The sequence below is a fragment of the Poecilia formosa genome, unplaced genomic scaffold (genome assembly GCF_000485575.1).
Source record: "Poecilia formosa unplaced genomic scaffold, Poecilia_formosa-5.1.2 Scaffold463, whole genome shotgun sequence".
NCBI lineage: Eukaryota > Metazoa > Chordata > Actinopteri > Cyprinodontiformes > Poeciliidae > Poecilia > Poecilia formosa.
In genome coordinates, this window is record NW_006800402.1 from 79,718 (window position 1) to 88,995 (window position 9,278).

Genomic DNA, 9,278 nt, shown 5'->3' on the forward strand with positions numbered 1-9,278 from the left:
CACGTCCTGTGTGGACTAGTTGGCCCCTTCCACGTCCTGTGTGGACTAGTTGGCCCCTTCCACGTCCTGTGTGGACTAGTTGGCCCCTTCCACGTCCTGTTTGGACTAGTTGGCCCCTTCCACTTCCTGTTTGAAGGGACCCACAGCCTGAACTCCCTCTGTGCTCGGCCGTCGTTGCCGTGCCGACGGCTGCGCAGACCCACCACCATCCTGGCGGGTTTGGCTTCTGGGCCTCGAGGCGTTGGGTTTCCCTTGACAGAAAATTGACCGGCTGGAATGCGCAGCTGTGTGTGAAGTTGTGCGAGTGTGTGTGAAGTTGTATGTGTGTTTCCAGTTGTGGTCGACATTTCTGGAATTCCTGCCTCCGTTTGGGTTCAGGACTTTGTATATTTAACCTGCGTTGCTGCTGGCCTCTGCAGGACCGACAGTTTCTGCTGCTCTGGGCCTTTTTACTGAGCTGCAGTGTCGGTGCCCCCTGCTGGCCGTGGCTTGAACTACAACTCTTCTGCAAAATGTTCCTGACTCGTCTGGGATCATTTTGAGTTGCAGTTGAATAAATCTGCTTAATCATTTCAGTCCTTTTACTATTAAAAGTTCATCTTCTTCAGGAGGTCCACACATCAAACATTACAATATTAGAGATATTACAAAATAAGTAGGACCGTCATGGTAACAACTTCTCCTGGACGATGAATTGTCTGAGAAGTTATCACGATAAATGATGATATTGTTTTAATGGTAATATTGGCATCATAATGCAAAACATTCTCAAAGATTTAAGTTCAAAGATCAATTAACTTAAAATCCTTGTGAACATTTAACATGTATCCAAAGTAAATAAAACGGAAACAACAAATAAAATGAATTGTGAAAAAAAGGCTAATTGAGACCAGAGTGAAACTTTTATCATCTGGTTTTTGGCAGAAAGAGAAAAACGATAAAAGTTGCAAATGGAAATTGAGTTTGATTTAATTGATGTATTGCTTATTGTGACAGGCCGAAAATAAGAAATGACAAAGAGTCCAAACACTAAAATAAAAATGGATGCAGACTCTTCAGTTCAGATTATTACAGCTGGGAAATGTTGGGAATGAAACGCAGAGGGAAGTTTTTTTCTGGGGAAACGCTCCGGCTGCTGCGCTCGCTGAAACCTGTCGCCTGAGTTTGGAAGAAGTTTGGCCCTGACCTGCGTCCGCCGCCGCCTCGCTTTTTCCCTGTTGGTTTTTTTTATTTGGCCTGAAAGGCGTCTCTCTCAATGGCTGACCTGTTCTGCTGTTTGCTGTGAAAACACGGCGAGCTGAGGGTGTTGGTAGCAGGAACGCCTCGTCAGGTCCTGACAGCTGGCCTGTTGTTTGGACCGTAAGCAGCGTTGTTTTAGTCCTGGATCGCGGCTTAATGATTTCTAGAGCCGGAGGGTTAGGAAGTGGCAGCAGGGCAGACGAGCTGCTCTTTGGACTCGGCTCCAGTCTCCACCCCTCGGCCCAGTCGGCCGCGCTGAGCCGAGCGTCGCCGTGTTATCTGTCTTCTCTGACATCCTGCCTGTGCCACGCTGACGGCGGGAGGCGCAGGAGTTACTGAAGGCGTTTCATGACGACTCTGTGGGTCAAACCGGGTGGACAGGATGGTTCTGGACATGGCGGTCGTCCCTCTGAGCCCCACTGCTCCCAGTGCCTCCAGTAAGCTGGTATGTTGTGGTTTAGCTGGCGGTAGTTAAGGTGTCGCCTTAATGTTGTTGTTTGAACCTGTTGCTTCGAGGTGTTAAGCTTTGCTGATGGTTGGTGAGATTATGAGCTTAACTTGTCTGGATCCACTCTCTCGTTTGCTTTTCTTCACAATCCAAGTGAAAATTAAGTTTATTTTATTTACGTTTATTAAAGGAAGGAGAGTTTTAACTGCAGAAGTGGGGAGGAATGTTTTTACTTGTCCTATTTCTCTGTTGTCTGGCTGATTAAATACAGATTGTTGAATAAATGCAGGGCTGCAAACTAAAGATTACTTCAGTTATCGATTAATCAATTATTCCAACGATTAATCAATTAAGAAAATATGCACATTTTTCAGATTTTTAATTTTTTTCCCCACATAAGCTTTTTTTATACAATCCTATGAATTTAAAAGATGCACATAAACTCGGTTCCTTTTTCAATTTAGAAATTCTAGAAGTCAGTGACGGCGTTTCTTTAGCGAATTCTTTATCGTTTGTTGCAAAGGATTCATCTGCAGCTGAAGATATTTAAACTCCGTCGTTTCTGCTTGACTTATCAAAACGGTGCAGGACTGATCTGTTTTTCTTTTTAAGTTACTAATTGGATACCAAACGGTGTGTAATATGCTGCTTATTTTAACCTTACAGGGTTTTTCTTTATTTTAAAAGCAAAATGTTTTTATTTTTTTAGTCTATGCACTGCTCTGAATATGAGCTGTACTCTTTGGTGACAATCGATTAGTAAATTAGTTTATTTAAATTATCGATTAATCACGATTAATCGTTTCAGCCTTGTATAAAATGCATCCTAATTAAAAACTTTATTTCTTTGTCTGTAGATGAATTGCTCGTCACTTTTGAGCCGATTTAAAGATCGGATGCAGGGTTGGAAGGATTCTTTAATTTTAAAAAAGTGTAAATCTTTATTTCCTTAGTTTCTCTGTTGGGTTTCAAACCGCGCCGGGCTTCAGCTCTAAACGTGGCGGTGTGTTTTCTGCAGCAGAACGAGGTGACGGACAGCGCGTACCTGGGCTCAGAGAGCACCTACAGCGAGTGCGAGACGTTCACAGACGAGGACACGGGGGCGCTGGTTCCCCCCGAGATGCACGAGGACGTGGAGACGGACAGCGGCATCGAAGCCACGCTGCACGACCCGGACGACGGGGGAAGCAGGTCTGTAAACGCGCCGTTTTCTGTGTTCTGACCCGGCTCTGACCTTTCACACAGCATCACATGACCTCTGGCTTCGGGTCAAACCCAGGCTGCCGGCCGCCATCTTGACTTAATGACCTAAAGTCCTTTGTGTGATTCTGGTTTGGAGAGCAGGTTAAACATTAAAATCTGACTTATTTCCTACAAAAAACCTTTTTAATCAATTGATTATACAGTTTTGCTTTTTTTTTTCTAAAATTTTATTTATTTATTTATTTATTTTTTACAAATGACAGGAAATATTTTCCATAATCGTCTGTAACTGTAATCATCCCTCCTGCAGCGCTGGGGCCGGACGACGATTTTTATTACAGAATTTAGTCAGAATATGACGCCAATATCGGTTTAATATTCTGCTGTAGAGAAGCTGTAAAACACACAGGTCAAACAAGATGGCCGCCCTCGGCGTACTGACGTCGCTCTGAACTACGGAAACCCAAGAAGTTCAAAAATGTAATTTTTTTAATTTTTGACATTTGATAAATGATCGAATGTCATTAATTTTAATTTATTGATGAAATTTTACCAATCGAATGGACTCGATCACTAACAATCTGACTAATCGTCTCGTACTGCAGGCCTTGGAGCCCCACAGTTCTTCTTTTTTAAATATTTTGGTTTTCCCTGAACTCGGATCTGACCGCTGCTTTGCTTGGCATCCAGAAGTGATGAGTATTTTTACATTGTTTCGTTGAGCGGGTTGTTTTGTCCAGCAGCAGCAGGAAGTGCAGCGTAGCCTCGGGATCTGCTGACTGGGGAACCGTCTGTCCGGCTTCTTGACAGGGACGCCTTCGGACTTCCCGTTCCACGTGTGAGCCTTGAATTCCAGGAAGTGTTGATTCAGCGTTTTTCTTCCCGTTTTTTCTCTTACTCTGGCAAAAGCTAATCTGATCCCTTCATTCCTCTCCCGCTGACTGAGGCGTTACCTGCTGACTGGAGGCTGGCAGATGAACCGTGTGGCTCTGGCCTTCAGCAGCTCGTTCCTGCAGCCTGTTTGCCGAACGCCGGGCGTGTTGGACCGTCTGAGTTCCTGTTGCACCAGCAGCTGTTTGTAGTTTTATCGGGACATTTTCCACATCCTGTCACCTTACAGACATCAGCGGGGTTCTGCTCTTTGTTTCAGAGCAGAACCAACATTGAGGCATTTATACTCGTATGTCAGAATGGACGTAAAGGTCCAGAAAGCTGCTGAAGGGATGAGCAACGAATTTGGTATTAAAGGGAGCCGTTATGCAAAATTTACCGTGTGAGTTTTCCATCAGGTTATTCCCTCATCAGAAACACCTGGAGTGTTGCTTTGACGCTTTCATGAATGTTTGAAAAGTACCTGAACCTCCGTGGCTGTACAAAACGCCTGAGTGGCCCTAGCCCCGCCTTCGAGACGCAGCTCCTCCTCAGAGGGTCGCTGCTGCTTTCCAGCCACATGCTGCCAATTTATGGCACAATCAAGCTACTAAGTTGCCTTCAGTTGTTATGAAAATGCTACAGATATAAAATGTTTAGATTTAATGCCCTGAAATTGGGCCTCCGTCTCTTTAAAAAGTTTTGCTTTGATTCTTTCATGCATGTTTGAATCTCCCATGGCAACCAGCTGGAGGTGTTATAAATGTTGATATAAATGCTGATATAAATGTTCGCCTCTTTTCTTTGTTTGATTCATTGGGTAGAAAATCCAGAAATTTTATTCAAGTACAAGTAGAGATACTTAATAAAATTCCTCAGGTAAAGGAAAAGTACAGGTGAGTAACTAAAGTTACTAAAGTAACTAGTTCCTACCCGACTCTGAAACATTGAACTGATGAAATGAAACTCGTAGTTCAGTCGTGTTTGTTTGGTCAGATGAACCGACGAGTACGACTCTGTTCACTCGGCTCAGGATTAACAATCTAACAGGATTAGTTCCTCCTGCCTGCACACACACACACACACACACACGCGCGCGCTCGGACCTCGGCTCGGTCAGCGGTACCGTCCGTCTGTCTCTCAGCCTGGAATCTGATTAAGCCAATCGGAGCGGCGTCCTTCATGTGGCGTCTGGTGCGGTCGCCGTTTTGCTTCGCGTGGCGTTGAACCGTAAACTTCAGGATTCCTCTCTGGTTGTCAGGAGTTTTGACCCCCGTCGCCCCCAGGCTTTCTCGCCAGGGCAGCGCCGGGCGTTCAAAGATGCGATCGCGCTCCTCGCCGGCCCTCAGCGTGGGGGACCTCGCCGTGGGGCCCGCTTGCACGGAAACGGGTAAAACGTAAGTCGGTAACTCGTAGTTTTTAGAGCGTTGCGACTCAAATCCGTCTTTGTTTCTTCCTGCTGATTTAACGTCCTCATCCTGAGGAAAACACTCGTGTTTCCATGAAGTCGACTGTTTCTCCCGTTTGAACATCAGATGGCCTCCTGCTGCCACAGAGGTTGAGATTTACCAAGAGTACAGGAGGAGCCCTTGGGATTAATGTGAATTAGCAGATTAGCTTAACGAGCAGCCGTTGAACTTGACCAGATTGCTGCGGTTCCTGGGGAAAGATTAGTTGTCTGGTTTTTACTCTGAAACCTGGCCGGGTTCTGGGCGCTGCACCGGTTTGTTCTTCTGTCTTTAAACGGAGGCAGGAAGTGTTTTCACCCTTCAGCCTCATTTTGTCGCATTAACACAAAATCCAGTGTCTTTTATTGGGACTTTATGCCTCAGGCAACAAAAAGCCTTTTATAAATGTGAAGTTTTTGTTTTTAAACTCAATCTGTAAATTTGTGTTCAGTAAAGAAACTTTTCTCTGCATGTGCAGCCAGAAGATGGTAGTAGCTAATTTTACTTATTCATTGGGGGAAACGGATGTAAAACGCTGTGATATTCAGGGTCACTGCTCTTGGAGTTCAGTGAACTTTCTGGATGCTCGACTCACTGAGAAAAGTTGGTGAAGGAAGAAGAAACATGTTTTAACCAAACCAACGTTGAAGTGAGACCTCATGTTTATACACCAGCTTTGTTCAGCCTGCATGCTTTCTGATTGGCTCCTCCAGTAAAAAGATACCGAAGTAAAGAATTGCACAACTTTTTTACTCAACAGTGTCCAAGTGCTGCTTTGAATCCTCTGTTCCTTTAAATCTGAGCTGCTGTTAGCATCCGGCTAACCATCTTTTATAGGTTTCCTCCTTCCTCTCGATTTGGACCTGAAGTTAACTTTTTGTGGTTCTGGTGTTGCACACATCTCAGTAACCCGATGTGTCGGCGCCCCCTGCAGGTTCTCCCTGAACTCGGAGCTCCACAGCCACTCCCTGGTGACGGTCATCAGCGGAGAGGAGGAGCACTTCGAGGACTTTGGGGAGAGCAACACGTCGGACCTGCTGCTGGAGACCAGCGCGGACGGCTCCATGGGGCAGGGCGACGCCGCGCCGCCCGAGCAGATCAACGTCTCCGCCGTCATTTCCCCCAGGTAGGAGCGGTCGCCATGGTAGCGCCTCGGTGCCATTTCTAAACGAGACGCTGCAGAAACAATGTTTCCCATCATGCTCTCTGATAAGAGGTGAAACACTGTCGCCGCGTTCGCAGCTGCTTGATTTAACCTTCACAGGAAAAATGTATCGAATGCGTTTTACTCCCACCTGCCTCGTCCTCTGATGGATGGAGAGTTACTTGGACTAGTCCATCGAGCTCAAAGGAGCTACTTCAAGAGGTTTAATGTGGGACAGATGGTTCTGACCGGGTCCGGAAAATATTCAGCACAGTTTGTTTCTCCAGCACCGATAGAGACCCGCTGAAAGCTAAAACATGCTAACGACGCATTCAGCTGTCCGGTCCACCCAGACCCGACCCGACTCTGGTTCCGTGTCCGGTCCGGTCCGCCCCACCCCGGCTCCGGGTCCGCCCTGACCCGACCCGACTCTGGTTCCGTGTCCGGTCCGGTCTGCCCCTCCCCGGCTCCGGGACCGCCCTGACCCGACCCGGCTCTGGTTCCGTGTCCGGGTCCGGTCCGCTTCGACCCGAGTCCAGTCCCAGCTCCGGTTCGGTGAACGCGTAATCAGACCAAAGAATTGAACTCTGGTCCTGAAAGTCTGGGTTTCAGTTTGGTTGAAGTGAACTCTGATTCGGTTTCAAGTCATGTGAACACCAAGTGGACCATAGACGCTCCAAAAGCAGGAAGTGGACTACAGCGCAGGGCATTCTGGGTAATGCAACCAAAACATTCTCGCTAGCCTAGCGCTAGCACGAGAAATGTTCGTAATCTGATAGTCAAGAGAAATCCTTCAACCGCTAAAATCTGATGCTGCAACATTTCGGTTTGTTTTGTGGATGGAGGTCCTTCAGAGGATTCTGTCGTTTCCTGCAGTGGTTCTTGGTGCAGCGCCCCCACAGGCCAGGAGGGGCCAGGAGCGCCCCCCACAGGCCAGGTTAAATGTGGAACCGCAGCAGCTGAAAATGTAACAAACGTTTCCGTTTTGATCCAGTTCAGCTGGAAAATGGAATAAATTCTCTGCAGTCGCATAAATTCTGATTCAGGTTCTCATTCGCTGCTTTTCCTCCTCGACGCTTTTAAGCCGGATGAAGCATAGTTCCCACTGGGGCCTCTCCAGGAAGCTCAGCGGCTAACTGGCTGGTTTTGTAAATCGCTGGTCATTATGGGAGTGAACTGGTGGCCCTGCAATGAAACGGCTGGAAGTTATAAAAATGTTTTGGTTTTATAACTTGGCTGGTGATGCTGAGAGTTTCAGCACTAAATGAATTATGTCGACTGAAACTAGACGAGTTTAATCAGAAGTGCTGCTGGAGAACGAATGTCTGAATAAAACGTTTATTTAAAAAAAGGAATTAAATTATTTAATTTAATGGTTAAAATTCTTAATTTATTGAGATTTTTTTTCAATGTTTGTAAAGTGATTTATATCCAAACTTCAGTTTTGTAAAAAAAAATCCAACATTTGATTAAAAACATAAATTTGGAAAATGTTTAGAGTTGAAACCAGATATTTACATATGCCTAAGGAAAATAAATTTCCCTCCATGTCTGAAGTTAAATCAGAATAAACTTTTCTTAATTTCTATTTATCAAATGCCTGAAAACTTTAAACAGTTTGAACATTTAAATAGCAGGAAGGTGTTTTACTTTACCTCCATTTGACTGGATTATTTCAATGTGAGGAATATTTATTATCCCATCGGCTCAATAAATTATTGGTCTGTAATGAAAGTGAAGGTTAGATTAACACATTAAACATTATTAAAATTTGTTTTTGACTTTTCAAAACATAAAACTTAGTTAATTGTTCTTGAGTACTAACAAAACGTTAAGTTATTAGTTTATAGTTAGTTTAGTTTGAAAACTAATCATTAAAGCGCTTAAATTTGCTGAAAATGGACAAACCTTGTTTTTTCATTTTTCTTTCTAATATTTTATAAAATGAGCCTAAATAAAAAATCTGCAGAATGTTCCAGCATTTTAAACCAGGATAAATTTAAAATGATCACCAGCTGAATCCGTTTGTTTCTTTCTGAAGTGAATTTAGTGAGTTTGATACTAAATGTCCAGCTTCGGTTGGTGAGATAAAACTTCACCCACTCAGTGTGAATGAGTCACTGTGTTTGGAGACAGTCACCCTCACTGCTGTGCATGTCCACACAAACACACACACACACTCCTGCCTCCATATTCCAGCTTAGACGCCGCTTAGCAAAGCGTTTTTTCACAGCAGTGACTCAACACTAGAGTCAAAATAATGACAAAAATATGGACTGCAGTAAAAGTATTTTTTGTCTAGTTAAAGTACTGCAGTACTTAGTTTAGTTCAGCATTAGTCTTTAAAAAAACGCAGACACTTTACAGTTTAATGGGTTATTCATTTGTCACAATCTGTAAGGACCACCAGAAGGACAAAAAGGATTATTCTTCTCTTTTATTAAAGTTACAAAGTTACATACTGCAGCTGTTGTGCAGTCCTCATTACTGCCCACCTAGGACCACAGATGGCCCCTGCGCCTCACTTTGAACACCTTTCTTAGCTGAATCCACTGTTTTTCTCTTGTTTTGTCCAGAACTGAACCACAGCCTCACATCTCTTTAACTCTTTAAAGCTCTGCTTTACGGGACTTCCTGTCGCACCTGAACACATCTTCACTTCCTCCTGTCTGCCACTCACCTGCTCCTCCTCTTCCTCCTCTTTTCTTCTCTCCTGCCTCTCCAGCGCCCCCGCCTGCCTCCCTGACTGTTTCCAGAGCTTCCTCAGGGAGGAGGCGCTGGACTTTTTCTGTAGCCAGTGTCACAGGCAGATCAGTCGCCTGGAGGATCTGTCCACACGCCTCAATTTCCTAGAGATGACTAGGTAACACACTGCAGCTGCTGTTGCTGCAGCTGCTGCTGCAGGAGCTGTTGCTGCTGCAGGAGC

At 45.0% G+C, this 9,278-nt stretch overlaps 1 protein-coding gene across 5 annotated transcripts in view; it reads left to right on the forward strand.

Moving 5' to 3' along the window:
- The window catches only part of rab11fip3 (RAB11 family interacting protein 3 (class II)), a 30,620-nt gene that overhangs the window by 13,367 nt on the left and 7,975 nt on the right, over positions 1-9,278 (forward strand). For 2 of the 5 annotated variants that reach the window (XM_016664043.1, XM_016664045.1), the window contains exons 4-6: positions 2,706-2,878; positions 6,143-6,334; positions 9,078-9,215. In XM_016664043.1, coding sequence (XP_016519529.1) covers positions 2,706-2,878; positions 6,143-6,334; positions 9,078-9,215 — 503 coding nt within the window. Of the gene's footprint in view, positions 1-1,575; positions 1,685-2,705; positions 2,879-6,142; positions 6,335-9,077; positions 9,216-9,278 lie in introns of those variants that run through there. The other 3 variants (XM_016664046.1, XM_016664044.1, XM_007577994.2) reach the window with 3 other exon arrangements.